The sequence below is a fragment of the Neomonachus schauinslandi genome, chromosome 4 (genome assembly GCF_002201575.2).
Source record: "Neomonachus schauinslandi chromosome 4, ASM220157v2, whole genome shotgun sequence".
Classification (NCBI taxonomy): Eukaryota; Metazoa; Chordata; class Mammalia; order Carnivora; family Phocidae; genus Neomonachus; species Neomonachus schauinslandi.
The window spans coordinates 24016263-24042778 of NC_058406.1; the positions used below are offsets into that span (position 1 = coordinate 24016263).

General features: G+C 49.9%; 2 protein-coding genes across 5 annotated transcripts; one reads left to right on the forward strand and one right to left on the reverse strand.

Moving 5' to 3' along the window:
• On the forward strand, positions 1-1690 carry TSSK3 (testis specific serine kinase 3). Its single transcript, XM_021684189.2, has 2 exons — positions 1-298; positions 979-1690. Exons 1-2 carry the CDS (start codon positions 154-156, stop codon positions 1638-1640), a joined length of 807 nt encoding a protein of 268 aa, XP_021539864.1. The 5' UTR covers positions 1-153; the 3' UTR covers positions 1641-1690.
• Positions 1599-26516, reverse strand: BSDC1 (BSD domain containing 1). Of its 4 annotated transcripts, XM_021684188.2 has the most exons (11): positions 26476-26499; positions 26152-26212; positions 20712-20828; positions 18373-18540; positions 16481-16535; positions 13993-14108; positions 13455-13523; positions 13208-13286; positions 11749-12228; positions 5260-5363; positions 1599-3834 (listed from the first exon to the last, which is right to left on the reverse strand). In XM_021684188.2, exons 1-11 carry the CDS (start codon positions 26484-26486, stop codon positions 3802-3804), a joined length of 1293 nt encoding a protein of 430 aa, XP_021539863.1. In that variant the 5' UTR covers positions 26487-26499; the 3' UTR covers positions 1599-3801. The 4 variants fall into 4 exon arrangements, with proteins under 4 accessions (XP_021539863.1, XP_044770403.1, XP_044770404.1 ...); XM_044914468.1 differs by lacking the exon at positions 18373-18540; XM_021684187.2 differs by lacking the exon at positions 1599-3834 and having other exon boundaries at positions 5112-5363; positions 26476-26516.

A 26516-nucleotide genomic window follows, 5' to 3' on the forward strand; every position in this document is an offset into this window, starting at 1 on the left:
GCTGTGTCCAGACGGAGAATGCTCTAGCGCTGGGGCAGCTGCGCATGAAGTCCTTGGGGGGAAAAGGAGCAGGCCAAGGGCGATGGTGGAGTAGAGCTGCCTCACAGAGGCAGCATGAGCTGAGAGGGTGAGAGGAAGGAGGCGCTAGACAGCATGGAGGACTTTCTGCTCTCCAATGGGTACCAGCTGGGCAAGACCATTGGGGAAGGGACCTACTCAAAAGTCAAAGAAGCATTTTCCAAAAAACACCAAAGAAAAGTGGCAATTAAAATTATAGACAAGATGGGAGGGCCAGAAGGTGAGCTGGGGCCCCTTTGGAGGAAGGGAGGGCTGGTTGAGGTGGGTGGGCACTTCCTCCAGTGGGAAGGATCATCTCCTCCTCCCCTTTAGTCTGGAACCAAGGAGTGCAAGAGAGTTTGTGGCTCTGGGGTAGGTCGTGGGGGGTGGGGGGTGGGGGAACCTCGCACCTCTAAAACCCAAGATTAAAGTGGCAGGAGGTAAAGGGCCTCAGAGGCACAACCCCAGCCTGCTGGGCCTTCCTTGTTCCAGGAGGGGGACGGAGATGGGCAGAGAGGCCATGGCCTAGGCTGGCAGAGGGTAGGAGCTGCTGCCAAGGCAGGCAGAAGTGGGAGCAAGGAAGACAGGGCTCAAGCGAAGAACCGTGGAGTCAGGAGGCAGGGGTGTGAGGAGCTGCTCACCACGCTGTGGGCAATCCAGGCCTCATAACCGAGATTCAGTGGTTTTGTCTAAAAAATCCCCAAAGCACTTTGATATCCATGGTCTCACAGGTTGCTCACAACAGTGCGAGGGTGGCAGGGAGTTATTCCTTTGAATAATAAACTACAAAAATAATAGCAGTGGGCATTCTTTGCAATGTCCAAGAAGCTAGACATTTAAGACTGTTAATGGGAACCAAGGCACCAGACCCAGACACGGTGGGCAGACACCCAGACGTGTCTTTTCCCCTTGTTTCCTCAGAATTTATCCAGAGATTCCTGCCTCGGGAGCTCCAGATTGTCCGTACCCTGGACCACAAGAACATCATCCGGGTGTATGAGATGCTGGAGTCTGCCGACGGGAAAATCTACCTGGTGATGGAACTGGCTGAAGGAGGGGATGTCTTTGACTGTGTGCTGAATGGGGGGCCGCTGCCCGAGAGCCGGGCCAAGGCCCTCTTCCGTCAGATGGTCGAGGCCATCCGCTACTGCCATGGCTGTGGTGTGGCCCACCGGGACCTCAAGTGTGAGAACGCCTTGTTGCAGGGCTTCAACCTGAAGCTGACTGACTTTGGCTTCGCTAAGGTGTTGCCCAAGTCACGCCGAGAGCTGAGCCAGACCTTCTGCGGCAGCACAGCCTACGCCGCCCCCGAGGTGCTGCAGGGTGTTCCCCACGATAGCAAGAAGGGGGATGTCTGGAGCATGGGCGTCGTCCTGTACGTCATGCTCTGCGCCAGCCTACCTTTTGACGACACAGACATCCCCAAGATGCTGTGGCAGCAGCAGAAGGGGGTGTCCTTCCCCGCTCACCTGGGCATCTCGGCCGAATGCCAGGACCTGCTCAAGCGGCTCCTGGAACCAGATATGATCCTCCGGCCTTCAATCGAAGAAGTTAGTTGGCACCCATGGCTAGCAAGCACTTGATAAAAGCAATGGCAAGTCCTCCCCAATAAAGCAGGGGGAGAAAGCAAACCCCAAAACCCGCTTCTAAGATGGTGATATATGTTTTACACTTTAAGTTTACTTCTATCCTAGAACTTACCTACACCCTCCCCAAGCCTTACTTCTCTTTCCCTTTAAAGATCTTCATGCAACCAGAGGGCCTCATTCAGACTTCCCTTTTATTACAGCTAACAAGTGATTTTCACACAGGTGTTCAACTCAAATTAATGAAAAAAATAAAAATAAAAAACAGACCCCAGAATCATACACACACTGGGGGAGGAGAGGGGAGAAGTGACCAAGAGCCACTGGAACCACCACTGTTGCAACTTCCTTTCCAAATAAAAGCAGAAGCGCTGGGAATGCAGAGACGGCCTCTCGACTCCTTGTCTTGGTGAGAGGCCTGCTGGGGGCCCTGTCCCTGCCTCACCCCAGAGTCTAAGCTGAGTCTGAGGTGAGGACAGGGGACTTCCTTGAGCCCCAGACCACCCCTCCCTGCCCCCCTGCCCCTTCCCCAGGCTCCACGCAGGAAGCCAGCCTGCACACTGTGTCCGTCCTGCCTTGCCTCCAGGGCAGCTGCTGTTGGGGACAAGAACAGACCCCCAGACTTCCAGCTTCTGTTGAATCTCTTTAATGCTGTTAACGGCAAGTCTGGAAAAGGTTCAGGACAAAGTTCTTTTTTCTTTTTTTTTAATTACAAAACTAACAGCTGTTAGAATCTTTTTTTTTTTTTTTTTTCCCTTTTTTTCTTTTCCTGGCTACAAAATACTCTGGGGAGATGCATTATAATTTAAAATATATAATATTGCACAAACAACCAAAAGGTTAATTAAACTAAAGAAGTAATTACAAAGAGAAAAACCCCATCCCGTCAAAAAAAAAGATTCAACATTCTTTCCATCCCACCCCCCTCCAATGAAGGTTTGAAGTGGAAGGGACCACCACTCTCTTGGCAGACCTGACCACAATCCCTTTACTTCACTGGTGAATACACCAGATTATGTACCAGAATCACCAGAGCAGCATCATGAAGCACCAGGGTCTCCAGGAATTCCTGCAGCCCCTCATTCCCCCAAGAGAGAAACAGCTTTACCAGAGTGAAGGGTGAGAGCCACAAAGACTGGGTCAGTCTTCAGGAAGAAGAGCTTTTGCAGAAGCCTGATGAGAGTCTCAAGAAGTTCACCCCCAGCATAGCCCTTCAAGCAGCAGAAGGGCTGAGGTGGAGAAGTTGGGCTTACTGGAGTTGTAAGTACTCGGCTTTGATCGCTGCTCTGTACCGCTGGTAGCTGGCTTGTGTCCTAAGCTACAGGGGGGTCGAGGTGGGTAGCTGGTTGGACAAGGTATCCCGCCAGGCAATGCACAGAAGGGCCTGAAGTGACCCCCTCCCTTCTTGAGGAGGGGAAGAAATGCAAGAGCAGACTCTTGCAGGTGGCACGGCTGGGCTAAGGACTTGGGTGCATCCGACATGAAGAAGCCCTGGGAGAGGTGTTGGGGACATACCAGCCTGGGCTGGACAGAAGGAAGGAGGTGGGAACTCAGGGTTTGGTCTCTAGATTCGGAACCACAAGGAACCTTTCTGGGAATGGAAAATGCCTGGGAGGGGAAGATCCCCAAGAGAGGCAAGTTTCCCAGAGACGAATGCCTCTTACTCACTAGGCTAGAAACCAGAATGTGCTTGCCATCCTGTCTAGCCAAGGACAGGTGGGATGGCCTTCCTTGCCTGCTTATGGGTGGACAGTGTTGTCTCAGCTTCCTCCAAGAGACTGGTGCTTAGTTTCTGTCTACACAGGTAGAAGGGCTAGAATTATCCCTTGGGCCTTCCCAGCAAGAGTCCCTAAGAACAGTGGGTGTTCAGCAGAGAAATGGAGGCTCTTCTGGTGAGGAGGGGTAGGTCTCCTCCCCCTTGAGTCATCCTATGGTTGGCACAAGTCAGAGTTCCTGGTTTGGATTTAGTGAGCCCCTTCCCAGATGTGAGCAGAGGCCCAAAGGACCAGCAAGGAGCCACCCAGAATCTGTACCCGAGCTCTGGTTGACAGAGGCCATTGGGGGGACATTCTCAGTCAGTGTCTTCCAGGGCTGGGCTGAGACGAGCGAGGGGGTGGGAGGTTCTGTGGGCAGGGGGAGCTGCACGCTCTGGCTCCCCTCATTCCCAGTCCTCCCACTCTACATCTTCCAGCTGCAGACAGGAGGGGATAATGGAGAGCACAAACACATATTTACTCCTCTCAGTCAAGCCCAGACCCAACCTCCCCTTGCTGCCTCCATTTACGGATAGCCTCCCCTACCCTGCCCAGCCCTGCCTTGGGCCATGCCCTCCTGCCCTCTGTGAGAGTGAACCAGTCTTAAGGAATGTGTCTGGGGAGCAGAGCTATCCTCCGCCTAAGGGGTGGGTCTGCTGCTCTGATCATTCCAGACCCAAAGGAAATGCTTCCACCAGCCAACACTGGATGCCCCTAGGAACTATGTCGGTCAGTCCCTGAAGGAGAACTGGAGAGGGGCACTGCCATGAGGGTGCTCACAGGCTCTTCCTCAGGGGCTCCAGCACCCTACTCCCCCAGCTGAAGTCTCCCCAGGGAACTTTCTATTGGCCTGCTGTCAGCTGATCCCGGGTATGAGAGGTGGTAGGAGGTGGTAGAATGACGCTGCTTAGGTATACGGCTGTCAGGTTTTACCGAGGGCCGCAGAAACACAGAGGACATTGAGCCCCTGGGACATGAGAGGGGATCAGGGGCCTTCTCCGCCCCAGGCATAGTGAGGTCACAGGAGCCAAACACTCTTGGGTAGGTCTCTACCTCTCCCCATGCTTCAGTTTTCCAATATGAAAACCAAGGCCCTGCCTGTCTCTCTCATCTGTTCACCTCTTTATAGCCGGTTCATGAGCTACATGATGGAAGGAATCATGTGGTTCTTGTGTGACTGTGGAAATAGCATGGACTTGAATCAGACGTCTGACCTGGAGCCTCAGTCCTGTCACTTAGTAGTTGTGAGAGCTTTTCCCCCTGCCTTCCATTCAAAATGACCCATTCTTGACTGTGGCAGGTAATGAAGCATAAGAGTAGGAAGGCCTCTGAGCTTTCTAGCTGGACGGGTTTTGCGGCAGCTTCAGTAATGTTCACCACCTGCTCCCATGTCCTAGGCACGACGCCTAACACGTCTACATGCATTGTCTATCACAGCTTACAAGCTTCTAGGGCCAGTTCTAGGTTTTCGATTGTGAAACAGAAGCTCAGGTTAAGTGACTTGCCCTAGATCACACTGTCTTTTGCCCCAAGGCCAGGAAATCTGTTCGGGACCATCCCTGGGGACCATGATGTGGGGCAGGGTTTGGAGTACATTTTTTTTTAGTAGTTCCTCAGGTGACTTTCATGCAGTGCTAATGTCAGGAACTCTCCCACCGTCCACCCTGGAACTGAGGGGAAGCAGAGCCTGCTCCTGGGAAGTGTTCAGGGCCTGAGTGGGAGGCTCCAGCACCCTTCTGGAAGCTGCCATCTCAGAGAGGAGCAGGGATCCACCCTTAGGGGACGGTTGGGCCTGATGGGGAGAGTCCTCACACACTGGGAGCATTGAGCTTGCTTCCCTGAGGCCAACCAGGCCCACTCACCTCCCCAGAGGCATCCACTTTGGAGAGTGCCATCTGCACTTCCTCTTCGGTCATGTCCAAGTCGAAGTCCTTTTCCCAGTCCTCGCTGATGTCTGTGCTTGAGCCTGGAACCAAGATCCACAGTGTGAAAGGCGGGAAGGGGTATGTCTGAACAGTCTGTAGCTGGGGGTAATGGTGCTCTTTAAAAGGGCCTGGCAGGGACGCCTGCGTGGCTTAGTCGTTAAGCATCTGCCTTTGGCTCAGGTCATGATCCCAGCAGCCTGGGATCGAGTCCTGCATCGGGCTCCCTGCTCAGCGGGGAGCCTGCTTCTCTCTCTGCCTGCCGCTTCCTCTGCGTGTGTTCTCTCTCTCTGACAAATGAATAAATAAAATCTTAAAAATAAATAAATAAAAGGGCTTGGCAAATATACAACAAAGGTCTTAACATTCTGTTGTCACTCTGACTCAGTGATTGTACTTTTAGGAATCTATTCTAAGCAAAAACGCTGGATTCAGTCAAAGATTTAGCCAAAAGGATGTTCACTGCAGTGCTGTTTATAGTGATGAAAATTTAAAAAAAACACTTGAGAGTTCACTGATAGGGAATTAAAAACATAAATAAATGGTGTAGTCACATGATGGAACATTATGTGACTTTTAAATGTTAGGCTGCAGAACACTTCTACACATGGCAACATAATCTACAACTATTAAGTGAGAAAAAGGAAGTTACTGTAGTGGAGAAAGCACTCTGGACCAGAGGCTCCCCAAAGCCACAGACATCTTCCAGAAGACATAAACAACGAACCTCTTCCTCTTCACCTACTCCACTCTACCTTCACTGACCTTGCTAGTCCTGAAACACACCAGACACATTCCTGCCTTAGGGCCTTTGCATGGGCTGTTCCTTATACCTAGAACTCTCTCCTCAGACATCCACAGGCCAACTTCCTTGCCTCCTTCACACCCTTGTACAAACCATCCCATCTAAATGCGGCCTACCCCGACTATCCTACTTTATTTATTTTTAAAAGATTTTATTTATTTGAGATAGAGAGAGAGTGAGTGAGCGTGAGCAGGGTGGGCAGAGGGAGAGGCAGGCTCCCCGCCGAGCAGGGAGCCCAATAAGGGGCTTGATCCCAGGACCCCCAGGACCGTGACCCGAGCCTAAGGCAGATGCTTAACCGCTTAACCAACCAGCCACCCAGGCAGCCCCCCCAAACCATCCTACCTTATACTTGAAAACCGCCCACTCCCCTCACTCTGCTCTACTTGTTCTGTGTGTCCACTGTATTTATCAACTTCCGAATTCATCACATCACGAGACTTAGTTTGCTTATTTCTAACAGAGGTACTGGAATGTGCGCTCCCTGAGGACAGGGATCTTTGTTTTCGCCAAGTGCCTTGAATACAGAGTTTGTGCTCAATGAATATACGTGGGACCCTTTTCTAAAGCAGGGTCGGTGGACTACAGCGCGGGGACCAAATCCAGCTTACTGCTTGCTTTGGGAAGTGAAATTTTGGAGCACAGCCATTGCCATTTGTTTCCATACTGCCTATGGTGGCGGCTTTCCTGCAACAACAGCAGGGCCAAGGCGTCCCGTCAGCCCGAAGTATTTGTGATCTGGCCCTAGAGAGAAAAAGCCTACTGATCCCCGCTCTCGGTGATTCTGGGGCCTGCTAAGTTTGGCAATCACTGCTCTAAATATTCACATTTGGGCATGACTTCTTATAGGCAACGTAAAAAAAAAATGTACACATGAAAGTTATTATAAGAAAACGACAAAAATAGTTTAAAAAAAGTATATGCGGAAAAAAGTATATGCAGTGTGATTCTATTTAAAAAAAAATATGCTAAGGGCGCCTGGGTGGCTCAGTTGGTTAAGCGACTGCCTTCGGCTCAGGTCATGATCCTGGAGTCCCTGGATCGAGTCCCGCATCGGGCTCCCTGCTCGGCAGGGAGTCTGCTTCTCCCTCTGACCCTCCCCCCTCTCATGTGCTCTCTCTCATTCTCTCTCAAGTAAATAAATAAAATCTTTAAAAAAAAAAATATGCTAAGATGCTTGTACACATAGAGAAAAGATGCATAACATTCCCATAAAAATACTAACAATAGTTACCTTTAGGTGATGAGGTCAGGGGGTAATTTTCCCATTCTTTTTTTTTTTTCCCCCCCCTAAAATGAACACATACTACTTTGTATTTTTTTCCTGTCTATTAAAAGCACCTTCAAAGAGAGCAGGTCCCTGATCTCTCAGTGGCATGACCTATAAACATGTCCTTGCTTTTGCTTGCTCAGCTTGCTCCTCACCAGGCACCCAGGCTCTGACACCAAACCCCCCCCCAAGCGCCCCTACATTCCTTATAAGGGGTCTTGCACTGTGCTCCTTCCTAGCCACCTGGCTAGCCACCAGCATCCTTGTAAGATCATTCATGGTCAGGGGTGCCTGGGTGGCCCAGTCGTTATCTGCTTTCGGCTCAGGTCATGAGCCCAGGGTCCTGGGACTGAACCCTGCATCGGGCTCCGTGCTCCGTGGGGAGCCTGCTTCTCCCTCACCCACTCCCCCTGCTTGTGTTCCCTCTCTCACTGTGTCTCTCTCTGTCAAATAAATAAATAAAATCTTTAAAAAAAAGGATCATGCACGGTCTCTGGAGCCAAGCAGACCTGGGTGGAATCCCTACTTTTTTATCTATTGTGTAGTCTTGGGTAAGTTATTTTGGGCTTCAGTCTATTTATGAAATAAGGATAAAACCACCCTCTGTAGAGAACCGCACAGATGATAATGCAGATGCCTGTCTCCCCACCCCCCTCATTCAGCTTCCGCAGGTCCAGGTAATGACCCAGAATTCTGCATTATAAATAGGTACCCCGGGTGATTCCTTGTAGGCCTGGGCCTGCAGTTCTGAGATACATCAGTGCTAAGAGTAGAGGGGTCAATGTGAAGTGCACGTAACACGTATGCACAGTGGGAGTTTAACAGATGGGGCTGTCAGTGGCACCGTCTCCGAGGTAGGTCATTTCGTGTGTGGCCCCGGGACTGGCCAGGGCAGAACGGCGACCGAGACCCAGCTCTTCACACGCCACGTCCAAGTCTCCCTAGGCCTCCGGGACACTCTGGTGGCACACACCTGGCTACCTGTCAGTGCAGGCTTCCTGGGGGTTAGAAGCCGGACTCCTGCCTATTCCTCATCTCAGAGCTGGGGCTGTGGCCATGGCAGCTTTCCCTGACCTCAGGTTGCCCTTCAGGAATGTGAAACTCTCTTTTTCAGGCTTTAAATTCGAGGGCAGCCCTTCCAGGGGTGGAAAACAGAGTATCAGCTTACAGTTTTGAGGCACTTCACCTCTGAGGCGGGTATTAACAGTCCCAATTTACAGGGGACGAGATGAAGGCTTCGAGTGGCAGAGATGAGAATCGGGGCTTTCCTTCCCATGTGCCTCCTCCCCACTTCCTGTCCTGTCACACGACAAGGGTACTAAGAGCTCCCTGACACTGTATGCCTGGCAGAGAACGGATTTAGGCCAAAACAATTTTAAGCTTTCATGGAGTGTTACCATTGTTGTTTTAAGAAAGGGGAGTTTTCGGGTGACTACTAACCTCCCAGTGCTGTCATTCAGCTCATTTTATTCTGTTTAACTACAACTCTGTTTCCCCAGAGAAGAAATGGGAGGCAAAAGCCACTCCTAGGTCAGTCATTGGGGAAGGAGGGCCTTGAGCCCAAGGGCTTCTTCTAGTTCCGCAGGCCACAGGCCTGTCCCTGTCTCTCCTCCCCCTTCCTGCTGAGGGAACCTGAGCAGGGTAAGTCCAGTCTCTTAGATTAAATGGATCTTGGGACAAAGTGCAGGTGGGAAGCAGCTCTGCAACGACAGTAACTGCCCCGGGACCTTGGTGAGGGCACCCCAGGAAACTGCTGCATGCAGGGACCAAGCTCTTCTATGTCATCTAAGGATATGGACGTAAGAGGGAAAAGGAGTCACGGTCTCCAAGCCTTCATTCTTTTAAGATTCACTCTCTCTACTCTGTTCCCACTATGCCCCCCTAGTCCAAGACCCCGGCTTCCCCTAAGTGACAACTGCTTCTGGTGGGTCTTCTGCAGCGACTCCCCAGGCCTCTTGCATCCCCCCCCCCGAGTGTGTCAGAGGCAGGAGAGCAGAGCGATGAAGAGCTCGTGCTGCAGCTTCCCCTAATCTCATTTCGTCCCATTTCAACCCACCACTCATTTTTCTGATCCCGCTCTCCCATGGCCCAATTCCCCACAACCGCTACCTCAAACGGCCCTTCGTACCACCCGGCCAGCAACCCCCCACCGCCTTTTGGGTCTTTCACCTATTCTTCACCTTCCTAAAGTACTATTTTACACTTTTCTAAATACTTAGTGGGTGGGTGATTGATCTCCGTTTCCTTCCAATAAGTAAAAAAATGGGGAAAATTACCCAGATCTCTTGGGCTTCTGTGAAGACTGAATGATACGCATATCCAGTGCTTAGCACAGAGCTATACAGACATACAGAAAGTGCTCAGAGATAGTTTCTTATTATCATTTCCCCAAAGCAGGGCTCTACTCAGATTTCTTCCCTGAGGACCTATCATGAAAGTTACCCCCAATTTATAGAGGAATAAATGGGGCTTAGAGAAGATCAGTAACTTTTCTGAAGTCACATGGCTTAGGAGCAAGGTTGGGATTTGAACCCAGAACTGTCTGAACCCCAGAGCCTGAGCCCTCATCCTCTACACGTAGAGCTCTCCGGACCAGTCAGGCATATAATGGGAGCAGCGTGCCCTGCTGCTTTATGGCACCAAGTCCAACCTTCCCAGTTCGGCTTAAGGCTAAGCTCTTAAGTTCTACTTCTGAGCTAACCCATCCACCCTTCTTGTTCCTCCCTCTCCTGGGAGATAATACAACAAAGTGGGCTTTCGCCCCCGCCCCCTGGGTGCCCCGTGGCCTCTGCTATCGGGACTTGGTGGGCCCCTCAGCCGGACTACCAGTCCCCTGCACCTGCCCAAACTCTCCACCTCTCCTCTACAACGCCTGTCTCCTCGGTCAAACAACCGCCGGTGCCCCGAAGGTTCCTTCTTTCTCTGAACTTCTCCGGCACCACGCCTGTCCCATACTGCTTCCCGCTTCATCATAAAGCCTGCTGCTTTTGCCCCTCCCTCCTTAGTGTCTCATAAAGAGCGGGTAGGAGCTCAATGGATGACCTCACTGAATCAGAGCCAGAAGGGAAGCATTGTGTTGGAAACTGGAAACCCTACCGTTTCCATCAGGGAGCAGGGTAGGGGTGGGGTGCGGCCAGTTTCCCTCCCACTGCAGCAAACCAGTCTCTCACTGCACCAGTAGGCGTGGGCTCACCTGCTGGGCAAATTTTGTGGCCGACTGGTACCGTGTGTCAGCAGAGATTGCGTGTGTGTGTGCGTGTGTGTGTGTGTGTGTAGAGAGGCCTTGCTGACAATCGGCTATCTCTGAAGAGGTATTCTGGATGGGGCAAAAAAGTCAACACCAGAGCTATCATTGTCCTTTAATTCCAGGAATTAGAGAGGTTCCCCTTTGACAAGAAGTCAGTCTCCAGTCTAAAATTCCATTATACAGATAAGAAACTAAGCTTTATTATTTAAGCTGGGTGACAACAAGTTCATGAGTATTCATTTTATTCTTTTTTCAACTGTACGGAAGTGTTGTTTATATGTTTCATACTCATAATAATGCAGGAAGCTTAGGGAAGCTAAATGACTTTTCTGAGGTCACCCAGGGGAGAAGACCTCTGTCATCAATCAATGCCACAGGGATTTCCAACCCAGCATAAGGCTGCATCGTCCAAATGCATGGAAACTGGCACAGTGTGGTAGCTAAGGGCATGGGCTCCGAGTCCGAGAGACCCGGGTCTGAATCTGGGCCTGCTACTTCCTGGTCATGTGAATCTGAGCAAGTTACTTAACATTTCTGAGCTTCACTTTCTTCATCTATAAAAGCGGACAATAATACTGACCTCACTGGGCTGTGAGATGTAATGAGAAACTAAGTGCAATATAACACACTAACCTGGCACAAACCTTATTTCGTTGAACCTAAGACCCCAACGATTGTTAAGATGCACCCTTATTTCAGAAAACAGGTACATTTTGGGGTGCCTGGGTGGCTCAGTCGTTAAGCATCTGCCTTCGGCTCAGGTCATGATCCCAGGGTCCTGGGATCGAGCCCCACGTGGGGCTCCCTGCTCAGTGGGGATTCTGCGTCTCCCTCTCCCTCTGCCTCTCCCCCTGCTTGTGCTCTCTCTGCCTCTCTCTCGAATTAATAAAATCTTAAAAAAAAAAAAAGAAAACAGGTACATTTTAAATGGATGAAATACAGTAACAACTACTTAATAGATAGCAGCTGTCGTCACCATCAGTATCACAAATGAAGGACAACTGCTGCTGGGACCCTCCCAAGGGATGAGGACACAAGTCTGCCTTATGGGGTAGCAACGCTTGCCTGCCCCTCCCCCCCACCCACTGGGCTTTGGCCTTGACTTACCTTTCTTTCCATTGTTAGAGGGTGTAGACTTCCCACTGTCCGAGTTCAGCTCAAACACCCGTAAGTCTGTGAGTACCTCCTCCCTCAGAGTCTCTACTCTGGCAGGAGGCCTGGGCTCGGGGCCGCTAGGGCGGCCAGCAGGGGGCTGGGGCTTGAACGGAGCCGGGGGCGGGGGTCCAGTCTCACCCACATCTACAGTCAGGCCCTGTTCCTCCAAAGATGCCTCGAGAAGCTTCTGGGACAGGTCCTTGGGCGGCAGCGGTGCCTCGGCGGCAGCGGCAACCTTAGCCATCTGCGTTACGACGGAAACGCTCTCGCTGCTCTCTGACGGAGTCACCTCTGTAGGAGGCTCAGCGGGAGCCACCGGATTGTCTTCACAGGGGCTCAGGGGGCCAGGTCCTCCTTCAGGGGATGGGGAAGTTTGGGCCACAGGAACGTTTGCCTCTTTTGGAGATGTGGGTGAAATGCTCACAAGTTCCTCTGTTGAGAGAGAAAAGAAAAGAGGGCTATGTGCCCTGGTCAGCCCCAAGACAACCTTGGAGCTCTCTGAAGACAGACCTCAGGTTCCTGCCAAAGCTTACTCTGATCAAGACTGAAGGGTGCCAGTGTCCTCACCCTCTCCCCAACATGGTTCATCTGCAGATACCCCCTGTCGGTCAAAGTCTCTCCTACCCACAAGGCCTAGCATATGTCTGGCGGACACTCAGCTTCTGGCAACACAGCCCAAGATGGTATTATAGGTTAGAAAGTTAAGATTTGACAGTGAATCAGTTCTGGGTTTAGGACAGGCTCTGCTATATTCGCAGTGTATGATCTTGGATAAGACACTTAACTTTCCTTAATAAAGAAAATAATAAAACAATAAATGTGTTAATGGCATGCAGGTGGCTCTAACATACTATCCTAAGCTGAGCTACCAGACAGAGGATGCTCAGCTACCACCTTAAGCCAACGGTTCCCAAACCTGGCTAAGCCATGAACTTTACCAGGGGAGCTTGTTAAAAATACAAGTTTGGGGGTGCCTGGGTGGCTCAGCTGGTTAAGCATCTGACTCTCGATCTCAGCTCAGGTCTTGATCTCAGGCTCACGAGTTCAAGCCCCGCGTTGAGCTCCCGTGCTGGGCGTGAAGCAAAAAACAGGCTCGGCCACATCCCCACAGAGTCTCATTTAGAATGGGGGGAAGGGAATCCGAATTCCAATAAACATCCCAGGTGACTCTGAAGGGGCTGGTCCGTGGGCTGGCCGGGGAATCTGCGGCTCCTGACACACGTGATTTCTGTACCTAAACCAGGAATTCCACCAGCCCAGGCAAACATTTCCTTGTTTGCTCAGCCTATCCTCAGCATGTACAGACGTGGTATACATGCCCTGTACTTCCCTGGCTGCCAGGTCTCTCTAGTGCTCACAGAATGGCCAGACGGTCCCCAGAGGCACGACAGGACCTATTACTATCTCTTACCTTCTTCCTCCTCCCAGCCAGGCTCTTCAGAGATGCTCTGTTCTGCCCGTTGCTTCAGGGCATCCCTCCGGGCCTGCTCCTGAGTGTGGGGGAAAAAGATGGCCAGCAGTAGTCAGGGCAAGCTCTCCTCAGACCCTGGCCCTGATCCCAGAGCTCTTGGTACCCTGTGCCCCTTCTTCCCTCAACAAAATCCAGCCTACTTCCCCAAGGGCTGCGTGGAGGACCTCCCCAGGCCAGGCCAGCATACCTGCTCTAGTTGATGGACTTTATAGAAATACCGATGCCAGAATTCTGAATGGGAAACAGCTGCTGGGACCTGGAGGGAGGGGACAGTGGAGATGAGACTTTGGGAGTGGTTGTGTAGGGTCTGTGTCCCCAGCCTTATCAGCCTGCCCCCAGCTGCCCTGGATTTCAGATGTGGTTAAGTGGCTGAGCAGTTTTTCTTAGAGCACTTACACCCTCCACCCATCCCATGTTCCTGGCCCAACTTGGCCAAGGAGGGAGAAGAGAATTCCCATCAGGCCCTGCTGGCCCTTCCATTTCTCACATGACTGCCAGAAACCAAGTGGCTCCGACTGCTCTCTCAGGCTTTTGTGATTTCCCCCCCACCTTTCCAGTTGTTCCTTCTGAGTCTTCAGTGGGCTCCTCTTTTCCTTTCCTTATCTCTTCTCATTCTCCTTTATCTCCTAAGGCCAGGTGACTCTGCAAGGACTCTAGATATGTCCCTCCCACCTCCCGACACCTGAAACCGAAGCTGGGTAAGGTCCTGCCCTCTGGGCCCTCACCATCTTGGTGTAGAGGGCCCGGATGGAGGGGCTGCCTGCAAGGAGCTCTGAGATCTCCCCCTTCTTCTCCTCTAGGCAGAACTGGGAAAGCCAGGCATCAAACAATTCCGGGGGCCCTGCAGAGGGACAGACACTGATGGTCAGTTTCCTAGGTCTGGAGAGAGAACACTGGGTCTACAGAAAATACACCTAAGTGTGGACAAGGACAGTGAGGAAAGCTCAAGGTTTTTTTCAAAGCCATTTGGGCAAAGGTGGGGGGTCAGGAAGGGTGATGGGGTAGGTAGGCCTCACTGGTATCATGGCAAGGCACTGAAAAGTGATCTCTAGAATGGGCTGCAGTCTGCATGTTCTCACACACCTGCTCGCTTTTTAGCCCACTACACTTGGCTACTGAACCCCCTCCTCTCTGAAACTGCTCTTCTCAGGTCCCCAGGGGCCCCATGTTTGCAGTCTAAAGGCTACTTCTCCGCCCTCCCTCATGTGACCAATCCATCTTCTGATCCTGGGAGCCACCTGTCCTTGTGAATGCCCTCTTCTCTCCTGGCTTCTTGGGCTTTTGTGATTTTCCTCCCACCTTTCCAGTTGTTCCTTCTGAGTCTTCAGTGGCCTCCTCTTTTCCTTTCCTTATCTCTCCTCATTCTCTTTTATCTCCTAAGATAAGCTCCACTAAACCACAAGTTTCCACCTCTCCCTCCCCTGACAACTCTTCAGTCGCTCTTTGCAGCCCCACCCACCCTTCTGGGCTCCAGATCTAGGGGTCCAGGTGTCCCCTGGACACCTCTGCCTGCTCAAGTGCAGCAAACCCCACGTGTGCTCATTTTCTTCCCTCCCAAGCTGTCCCACCCAGTTGTCCACCAGAGCCCTGGGTGCCCTCCTGGACTCCTCCTTTATCGATCACTCTGGATTCCACTTCCTCAGTGTCTTCTGTATGCACACTGTCCTCTTCATTCCACCCGCCACTCCCTAGGTTCTGGCCTTACCTCTGATGTGGGGATTCCTACCAAGCCTCCTACCCAGTCTGCCCATCTTCTATCTTTCTCTATTTTATCCTTTACAACCATGCTTGATGACTCTTCTATAAAATGCAAAATCTACTCACCCAGGCCTCAAAACCCTTTAGGAGTTTTCTAGGGAGGGTTTTTAATTTATTTTTATTTTATTATTATTATTATTACTTTTTTATTAAGTAAACTCTTACGCCCAACATGGGGCTGAAACTCATGACCCTGAGAACAAGAGCTGCATGCTCCACTGACCGAGTCAGGCAGGTACCCCTCTAGGGAGGGCTTTTTCTTTTTTTTTTTAAGATTTATTTATTTTATAGAGAAAGGCAGCGTGAGCAAGTGAGTGAGGCGGGGGAGGGACTACAGGGAGGGAGAGGGATAAGCAGACTCCTCTTTGAGTCTTTGATCTCAGGACCGTGATCTCACAACCCTTAGCCAAAACCAAGTGTAGGGGGCTCAACCGACTGAGCCACCCAGGTACCCCTAGGGAGGGCTTTTTAAGCTAGGATCCAAGGATGGGCTTCAGAGGGTCAAAGAATTCCCCTATTGCATTATAAAATTTTGTGGAGAGAGGGTTTGTCACTATCAACAGATTTTTAAAGACCTTTGTGACTAAAACAAGGTTAAGAACTACTTGAGGCATTTAGAACAAAATTCAAACTGCTTAGTCTGGCACCCAAAGCCCTTCCGATTTGGCCCCCACCAGGCCCCCACCGGCAACTCTCACTGCCTCCTTCCCTCACATGCCCCTCTTCAGCCTTCCCCAGTGCAGAAGCTTCAGATGTCCTGTTGCCACGCTTGAACGCCCTTCCCCCACGGCTAAAAGTAAAATTAGTTTACTTCTTTTTCCTTTTTAAGTAGGCTCCATGCCCAATGTGGGCCTTGAACTCAGCACCCTGAGATCAAGAGTCGCATGCTCCACTGACTGAGTCAGCCAGGTGCCCCCAAATTAGTTTACTTCTAATTCATCCTTAAAACCTCAATCTGAGTGTCACCTCCTAGGTTCCCCAGGTTGGGCTGCGTGCTTCCCCTCTGGGTTCCCATCTGGGGAAGCAGCACTCCATCCCTACTATCGTTGCTTTATCCACAGTTTCCCGTTTCTCTTTCCTAACAGCACATTCCCGGAGGTCTGGACTGGGGTGAGAGTTTGACTCATTTCTGAGCTCCAGTTCCCAGCCTGGGGCCTGCTGCATGGCAGGGGCTTGGCAAACAAACACCCAAGAGAAGGCAGGCAGGGCAGCAGGGTTGGGATGGGGCCTGAGTGGAGGCTGAGGGAGTGGAGCGAAGTCTCTGCAGACCGGGATGAACACAGTCCAGGCTCAGGGAGGAAAAGGGACTGACAACCCATCCTACCACACGTAAGGTGCACTCTAGCCCCACTCTGGTCCCGCCACACAGAGGGTGCCAGGCCAATGCTATCAGAGACAAAGAGGGTGCTCATCCCAGAGCCCCTAAAGCCTGCCCCCTCACAGCTACCCCCTCACCATCTGGTTCATTGCAGTAGGTTGCCGGCTCCGACTGCAGACTGTAGAGGCGGGCCTGTAAGAAACAAAGAACGGAAATTCTGGAGTGCTAGGTGCAGAAAACATCTCCTCTCTGACAGCATACCCTACCATTGTTGTTAATTTAGGCGCTTTGAAGATGTCCCTCCCCTATACATTTAGTCCCATAGGAAGTCAACCTCAACCCAGCTTCTCCCCTGCTGGCTGCCAGACCCACGGGGCACTTGTCAGGTCACCCTATGGCTAGAGAGTGGAGCACTGGGCTAGGAGTGCAAAATTGGGGCTTCCAGAAAAATGGTCTTTCCCCTAGTATTCTACCTTGGGAACTAAGAAAATACAGTGTAAGCAGACTACAAAATTGTACGTATAAAAGGCTTTTGAATTATGTGAAACTTGAAAAATGTTAGTTCAAATATATTATTAAAGTCCAAATTTATGGGCAAATTTTGAAGTAGCTCCCCCAAATTAAAACCACTCATCAAGAATTTCTTAATTTTTTTTTTCTTTTTTTAAAAGCTTTTATTTAGGGGCGCCTGGGTGGCTCAGTCAGTTAAGCGTCTGCCTTCGGCTCAGGTCATGATCCCAGGGTCCTGGGATCAAGCCCCACATCGGGCTCCCTGCTCCGTGGGAGGCCTGCTTCTCCCTCTTCCACTCCCCCTGCTTGTGTTCCTTCTCTCACTGTGTCTCTGTCAAATAAATAAACAAAATCTTTAAGAAAAAAAAAGATTTTGTTTATTTATTTATTTGAGAGGGAGACAGCACAAGCGGTGGGGAGGGGCAGAGGCAGAGGGGGAAGCAGACTCCCGACCGAGCAGGGAGCCCGACGCAGGGTTCGATCTCAGCCAAAGGTAGATGCTTAACTGACTGAGCTACTCAAGTGCCCCAAGAATTTCTTAATTTCACAGCCAGTCTGCCAAATGAATTATCTGCTGTGTTCCTGTTACGGCCACAGGAGTGACAAACCGAAAACCTCACCTTCCTTCCTCAGTATCACGTGAAGCAAGGGCTGGCTGTCTAAATCAGAACTTCAGCAAGGGGCTTTGTGATGCACTGCTGTTATAATTTAAAATCCTACAATTTAAGAAATTTCACACTTCCACTCAAATGGTCACTAAGTGGTGGTATTAATACTAGTGCTGAAAGATAATGCTTGAAAAAATCATTATGTTTGGAATGGAAACTCAATGTGGTAAAATGCTGCGAAGGCCAGACTGCTGTGACATCACACTGTGAATTTAGAAGAAAATACCCCCAGGAACCATAAGAAGTAACGCTGAGGAGATAAAATGTATAAGAAATATCCTGCCACTGTTGTTGATCTAGGTGCTTTGAAGACATCCACCCCCCCCATGCATTTATTCCCGCTAGAAATCAACCTTCACCCCAATGCTGAGAGTATCATGCCCATACAGGATTCCTTATTATGGCTGAAAGCTGAAGGGAATCCAAATGTGCAACACTAGGGAAATGACTGAATAATGACGCTACCTTCACTTGCAAGAATTTAAAGACATTAAAATGATGATGATTAAGAAAGGTGCTAATATTTTTTATACATTTTTTTCAGCAGGTTACAAAATTGCAGGTATTAAGTGCCTTTCTGGTTAAAAAGAAAAAATCCAAACTATCTTTACCAATGCTAGTAAACAAAAAGAAATGACAGGTTAGACGCCAACGAGAAATCAGTGATTCTCTCTGAGGGATGGGATTATGGATTTAGGAATCATCACCTTCTTGCTTACTAGTATTTTCCAATTTAGTTACATACATGTATTTATTTTCTGGCCTGAACATGTATTGCTTTTGTGAGTGCACGCAGGAAGCTAGAACCCAGCACTGTTAGGCACCTGCAGGGGGGGGCTGCTAATGGATACCTTGGTGCCATCATAGGGCTCAGCTGTGCCAGAGGGTGTGCCCATCAGGGTGATGACATCGCAGTCTATGGTTTTGTCCGGTGAGGGAGCAAAGGTGTCGGAGATCACTCCTAGGAAGTCAGACAACCCCTTCTTCATTTTCTCTGTTGCCCCCGAGGAGCCTTCAGTCTGCAGAGAGAAGCGGGCAGAGGAAACAGGTGGCCCAGGAGCAGGCTGCAATCTAGGGGATGGGGTACTGAGGGGTGAAGCATCAGGGGCAAAAGTGTGCTCTATGTGTGGGGACCAGGGAAGTGCTCACGGCCTCTCACCCTATCTCTGGGGTTGGAGAAGGACAGAGGTAGCCAGGGTTCCCCCGAACACCAGATGGGGGTGTGGAACAGGGCTCCCGTAGGCCTGGATAAGTCAGAGCAGAACTCTCTGACTGGCTGTTTCATAAAAATTTCAAGACCAGTCAGGCTGATCAAAAACTGGCAGGAGAGGGGGCGCCTGGGTGGCTCAGTCGGTTAAGCGGCTGCCTTCGGCTCAAGTCCTGGGGTCCTGTGATCGAGCCCCACATCTGGCTCCCAGCTCAGCGGAGAGCCTGCTTCTCCCTCTCCCTCTGCTTGCCACTCTGCCTACTTGTGCTCTCTCTCTATCTCTGTCAAATAAATAAATAAAATCTTAAGAAAAAAAAAATTGGTAGGAGAGGATGCATGTCATACACACTCAGTGGGGAAGAGGACCCACAGGTAGAGTGGTGGGAAAGGTACTAGTTTTAGAGACCTAAACCTCTCTGAGTTAGTTTCATGATCTGTAAAATGTGGGTAAACAGACTTCCTTCAGAGGGCTGCTGTGACAAATAAAAGATAAGGCATGTACAATGCCTGGCATACAACAAACTTTTACCTAACAGCAGTACTGTAATATTACAGTTTCATCACCATCATTCAGGAAGTAGAACATTTTGTATGAAAGGTTGGGGAAATATGGGCAGGATGAGAACAGATATCCCTGCCTAGAGGCAAACCTGGGACCAGCTGAGGGCCAATGTATGGATCATCTAGAAGGGGCAAGTGGGACACCGAGCTTGAGCCACACTGGTCAGAATGGCCTCGAAGCAAAGCAGAGATGGGATGCTGATAGGGCCAGGCTCTAAACCTCATGGAAACCATAATATTTACTCCTGATGAGGCTATCCAGGCATGTTACAGAGTGCTGGCACATGCTAGCACAGATATACAATCAATGAATGAAGAAAAGGAATGAATGAATGGAAGAAACGAGTGGCACGTGTGCTACTGGCTGGACTCTAGCAGATCAGCAGGGTTACTCCTTGTCATCCATGCTCATTAGCAGCTGTGACTGGCAGGCAGACAGTATTTTACAGGAAGAGTCAACCAAATAAGGTTGGCTGAAAGAACTCCAAAACATGTTTCTCATAACATGGCCTCTAGTCACAAGGCAACTGGTTCAGCTGGTGCTCGAATGAAGAAAGTGCAACTGTCCCAATACTAAAGGAGAAACTGTTCATACAAAACCTGTATGTTATACTTCATCAGAAGCTTGAGATTTGCAGGGATAGCCAACCATACACAACTTTCACTTTTCACACTAACTTTAGAATCTAACTCCTATCTCACAAGAAGATTCGGCTACACATCTTTGATTAATAAAAACAGGGACAGTAAGAATATAAGTTGGCACAACCTTTCTGGAGGGTAGTTTTGCAATAAATATTAAAAGGCCTAAAAATGTACTCACCCTATGATCCTTTCCAGTGTTTTATTATAAAGAAAATATGAAGGGCAAAGATTTAGCGATCAGAATGTTCACTGTGGGTCTGTTTATAGTACCAGAAAAAAAATGCAATAGGAAACTAGGAACAGGTTGAACCTACAGAACAAAACAACAGGCCATTTTTGATGCTGGAGAGTGAGGTTTGCAATGATTAAGTCAGAAAGTAGGTTACAAAACATGATATTCACTGATTCCAGTTCTGAAAAAGAAAGTGGACATAAGAAACATACGCCCAAATATTAACAGTCATTCTCTCCAGGAGATGGAATTAGGGGTGTCTCTAGGTCTTTCTTTTTCTTTTACTTACATGTATTTTTTAAATTGTCTACAATGAATGACTTTGCTAATAAGAAAGCATTTGCTAAAACAATACAGAAATGGGAAAGCCTATTAATACTTATTCTATGTAGCTTGTTTGCCCGACAGACACAATTCTTTCAAAGTGGGAGCCTCTGGGGAGAGACAATCACTTAGCAGTGGAAAGGCTGGGGCGTCCCCACCAGGGGCCCAGGGCAGGTCCGGCTGTGAGGGCCAGGCCCTCAGAGGGGAGAGGCAGTACTCACGGCTAGCTTCTCCTTTACTACGCTGGCCGTGGCCACAATGGTGCAGGCCGCGTCATGCTGCACCACCTGGGTGAACTCCGTCAGGTCTCGCTTCATGAACTCCAAGGCTTCGGAGGACTATGGGAAGACGAGAGGGATGACAGAGCCAGCTGGCTCCACTACCCTTTGTTCCTGTTCCCTGGACTTCTTCCGTCCCAGACAGACACACGGAAAACTGAGGTGACGGGCGAAGTCTAGGCACAGAAACCATGCTTGCTTGTCCCGGGTCCCTGACCTGGGATTACCCAATAGCAGCGTACAGAAGGACTTCCTGCCGTTCTGAGAATGGGGACGACTCTTAGCCCTGGCGCTGAGAAGCTCTGTGGCCACAAGTAACTCTCACCTAGGCTCGGTTTTCTGTAAAATGAGGGAGGCAGGGCACCTGGGTGGCTCAGTTGGTTAAGCGACTGCCTTCGGCTCAGGTCATGATCCTGGACTCCCGGGATCGAGTCCCGCATCGGGCTCCCTGCTCAGCGGGGAGTCTGCTTCTCCCTCATCCTCCCCCATCTCATGCTCTCTCTGTCTCATTCTCTCTCTCAAATAAATAAATAAAATCTTAAAAAAAAAAAAAATGAGGGAGACAGCCCAGGTCAGTGGTTCAAGAGCAGGCTGGGGAAGGGGGCGCTTGTCGTCTGGGAACAAAACAGAGTCTGATGCGTTGCTTTAAGTCATGACGTTTGTTTCAAATTTCAAATAACATGAAGAAAAGGTGTGTGATTTTTTTTATCAAAGGGAAGTGTTTCTACTTTTAGGGTTTTTTTTTTTTGTTACAGGGAGATTCAGTTGAAATAGGAGGCAGTATGTGAAATTAGTTGTCTGAAAAGTTTAATGAACATGTCGCATTAGTTTAGAAAGCATTTATGAGTGATTCTTGACATTTAATACCAGTAAAAAGGTGTGTGATTTTTACATTCAACAAAGGGGATATTGAGAGAAATACTGGACTGGATTATCTCTGAGGGGTTCTTGGTTCTATCACTCCAGGATTCCGTTCATCTGTAGAGCAGAATGGATATTTGCTTCTGTTGGGACTGACCTGCCGCTCAGACGGCATGAGACAGCAGGCCCTCAGCTCTGGTCCAAGTCTTGCCCTGCTTTGTTTCACCCTTACCCACTGTACCTTCCCAGACTACCTCTGTGTTCGCCCTGGCAAGCCTTCTCATTTTACACATGGATAATCAGCTGCATTGTGTGTGTGTGTGTGTGTGTGTGTGTGTTAGCATTTTTGAGGGTTTTTCTTTGGGGAAGGGCGTGTGTGTGTGCATTTTTGAGGGTTTTTCTTTGGGGAAGGGCCTGCCTAGTTTTCATCAGCCTGGGACGTCTCTGAATGGGGCAGTGTTGTCTATCGGCCAGAAGCTTCTGTGGGAGTGGGAATCATGTTTCCATTTCAGACCCGGGGCTCCTTAATTGGGGCGGAGGGGTCATTTATTAACACGCTCTCTCTGTCCACTCTGCCATCGCCTTGGTCTAGGCCAACCTGCTCTTTCAAATGCACTCCTTAGAGGGTGCCTCAGAGACCTCTACTACACTGTCCCTGTGCCACCGCTGGGAGTTTTGGAAGTCAGAGCGGTCAGAGCAGACCAGGTTGCCCCCGCTTTACATTCTTCAGTGCTTACACAGTATCCTATGAGCAAGGATAAAATCTTGACCTTCACTTCCAAAGCCCATCTCATCTCACCTCTGGCAGACTCTTAGCCCCTACCACTGTGTCCCTCACTGAGCTCTAGCTGGCTTTCCGCAAGTTTCTCAAATGCTCTAGCATCCTCTCTACCTTTAGGGTGTCTGAACAAACGATTCTAACTCTTTGAAACACATAAGTGAACAAACACAATGAATGAACCCCCTCACCTAGTTAACTCTGGTTCTTCCTTCAGATCTACGCTTAAATGTCACTTCCCTAGAGAAGCTTCCCTGATGCCACCTCAGATTAGCTTGGTTCCCTGCTTCCCAGGGCACCTGCATGAACATTTGTCATGCTGTAGACTTATGATTGCCCGTTCACTATCTAGCTTCCTGGATAAACGGAGTTCTGTAAACATAGAGCCCATGTTTTTTGCTCACTGATGTTTTCCCAGTATGTGACATAGAACCTGGCATAGAGTAGGTGCCAAAGAAAGTTTGCTTGTTAAATTTACATGTACCAGGGCAAATTTTAATTATATAACCACTGCCATGGTGATGTGATGAATGGCTGTCTGCCTCACTAGACTGTGAGCTCTGAGGGGACCAGAATGAGCCGACATGGTGCCTGCCCTCAAGAAGGTCATCGTCTAGGGACGCCTGGGTGGCTCAGTTGGTTAAGCGTCTGCCTTCGGCCCAGGTCATGATCCCAGGGTCCTGGGATCGAGTCCCATATCGGGCTCCTTGCTCAGCAGGGAGACTGCTTCTCTCTCTCTCTCTCCCTCTGTGCTCTCTCTGTCAAATAAATAAAATCTTTGAAAAAAAAAAAAAGAAGGTCATCGTCTACCGGGCAAAATGCTCACATAACAGTGTCAGTGTACAAGAGCTGAGTGGCAACCAGTGTTTTATCAGGAAGTTGGAAAGGCTTGGTGAAGGGAAGCCTGGACTGAGCACCTAAAAGAATGAGCAGGAGTCAGTAAAGGAAGCCGGGGCACTGCAGGGCACGGGGTTTACTGAGGCCTCTGAGCATTTCAGTCCTAATGAACATTCAAGGTAAAGCAGAAGTAGTTGGGAAGAAAGCTGGAGAGGCTGCCAAGGGCAACTATGGTGGGCTGGTCAGCCCTGTGGGTGATGGGGAGCCACCAAGAGTTTGAAGGAGGTGGGACACGATGACATCTGCATTTTTCATAGGTCACTCCAGGGACTGGCCTGGAGTGCCATGGATCGGTCCAAAAGTGACAAGATTAGAAGACAGAGGAGAACCAGTCAGGAGGCTGCTGTAATAGTTCAGAAAAGAAAATAAAAGAATATGAATAAGGGTAAGTGCTGGGCAGGATGAAAGGATGGGACTGATTCAAGAAATATTAGGTAGACAAAGGTAGATTTAGGGATTAAATAGATGTGTTGAGCGAGGGCAAGAGAGAGTCAAGGAAGAGCCACTGGCTGCTAACCTAGGTGACGGGGTAGATGCAGCGCTGCCAGCTCAGAGAGAAAATGTGAAGGGGGAGCAGGCTTAGAAAGAAGATGATGACAGTGATTCTGGTCATGTAGCGTGTGTGATGACAGCGGGCTATCTGGGACAGTTGTCCAGCAGGAGCGATTCTCAAACACTAAAGCTCAGAGAAAAGGACTAGAAATCACACTATTATGGAAATGGAGGAGGTCACCCAGGAAGAGTTTGTAGAGACAACAGAGCAGTGCGCTGAGGACAAGACCCCTCAAACACCACACCTTTAAGGGGCAGGAAGGGAAAGTCATGAAACAGGAAAGAAAAGCCTGGAGATGTGGAGAATTGAGAGCGCATGCCACAAAGCCAAAGGAGTAGAGTTGCAAGAAAGAGGGAGTGATCACTAGTATCAAATGCAGCCGAAAGGACCAGGAAGATAAGAGCTGAAAACCACCCGATGGATTTGGCAAGTGGTAGGTGAAGCTGAGTGTGTTTACAGATAAGCTTACACGTGAAGGCTGCAGGGATGGGGAGGGAGTTGCAGGGATGGGGAGGGAGTTACAAGAGATCATGTTGTTGACCTCAAATAAAAGTAGGAGGCGAGGGTGTCTCTTAGAGGTAAAAGAGGAAGTAGCTGAACAGAGCACTTAAGGGAAGAGTTAGGTTTGGGGAAAGTTTCAGAAGATAAGGGTAAGAAAAGCAAATCAGAGACTGAAAAAGCTTGCTGGGGGGAGGGGTGTGTTCAGGCCTAAATAAGCGTGGGGAATCTGTGGTTGGACCAAGGAGCAATGACTTTCTTTATCAGTGTCTGTGGGTAAATGCAAACACGCATATACACTATAGGAGGAGGTAAGGAGCAGAGGAAGAGAGATTACAGCACCATCTCAGAACTGCAGTCTCTAGGGCAATGTATGCTAAGGGGTGCAAGGGAACTGAGGGTCCTGGGAACTGAGTAGTCTAGATGGAGCTGGGATGGGAAGGCAAGGGGGCAAGGGCAAGGCCAGGAAAGCACTGAAAGACCAAGGGGAAAATGGAAGTAAAAATGAACTGGTGGTGTTTAAGAGGTTTCCCCAGCACACTCCTCAGCACTTAAAAATAACTGATGCTTATATGCTACTTACGGTGTGCTAAGTATTGTTCCTGGTGCTTTACACACATTATTATTTAATCCTCACAACAGTACTATCAGGTAGGTGTTATTAGTACTCGCATCTTGCAGATGAGGAACTGAGGCCTAGAGAGATTAAATAACTTGTCCAAGTTCATATAACGGTAACTAGCTGAGAGGGAAATTTAAGTCCCCTCTTTCTGAATGGGGAACTGTCAAAGGCAGAAACAACACCCACAACCTTGCTTCAAACAGGGAGTTCCCCAAGAACGAAGATGGAAAGCTAACCAACTATTTTTCATGAGTTATGGTAAGACCAGCCTTGAGGGAAACACACAGGAGGTCCTCGCCCAATACTTGCTGAACGCATGTCAGACTCTCCTTCCAGGAGATCGCTCAACAGCTGAGGTCTTTTGAAGTCTTTTCAATTAAACTTCAGTGGGAAATTCTCTTAGTCCTCATAACAACATAAACAACTCAGGGCATATTCTCAGATTTGCTAGGCTGTAGCTGAGAGGGCTGAACAGGAGCATGCAGGCTAAAGGAGGTATTAAAATGCTCCCAGAAGAGAGGACTGATTTAACCGAGATCAGAAGCCTCCTGGAGTCTGCCCTGAAGCAGGACTCGCCCCAATTTCTTGAAGTAAACAGTAATTAATTTTTCCTCCACAATTCACTTGGGCTGGTTTTGACAAACTAGCATGGAGTGGAACAGAAACACACAACAGCCTTGTCCATTGGCAGAGCCAAGGCTCACTCACCCCCCACAGGAATTGCTGCCTCCCCACTAGACTATGAGCTTTGTGAGGCCCAGGATAGCACCTGTACCCTCAGGACCTGTCAGAGAGTGCTAGCTGTGGCATTCTAGTATTTGAATGACTATAGTAATAAGTTTCTATTGCAGAACTCTTCTTCAAGGCCTAGATCAAAGGTTCTCTCTTCTACGAAGCTGTGAATTTCCTGCGCTGGAATAAACTGCTCTTCCTATGGATTCCTACAAAAGGGCCGCTCCGGCCTTTAAAACAATCTGTATTTCACCGTGGCTAGGGTCACACTGGTCTGAGTCGGGGGTCAGTCCTCCCTGAGACCAACAGGGGATAACCGCAGGGCCCGGGTGGGCCTCATCTCTGAGGCCCAGCGCCCACACTGGTCGGGCGGGGCCGCTCGGACCTGCTTGCATGAGGCGGCGCGAGGCCCTGGCGGAGGAAGGGCGCCGGCCCGGCTTACCTTCTCCTTGACTGCCTGGTAGCTCTGCTGCAGCCAGCTCCGCCACCAGCCCACGTCCTCCCTGTGAAGACAGACATATCTGGCGGCCCTGCGGTGCGACTCTTGCCCGCGCATGATCGGGTCTCAGTTTCTCCCTGAGATGTGGTCGGCGGGCTGAGACTTGGCAGACCGCTTCCCCACCCCCTCACACTGAGACTCCACCCCGCCCTTTCAGCTCCGTCCACTCCCGGGCTGGCCTCCTGTTCCCCACGAGGACCCTGGCCCAGCACCCCGACCCTGGGAGAATTCAGGCCCCAACGCCCGAGAGCTGGATGACGGGCTCACCCTTCCGCCATCTTGCCTGCATGACATCACCACTATTTACT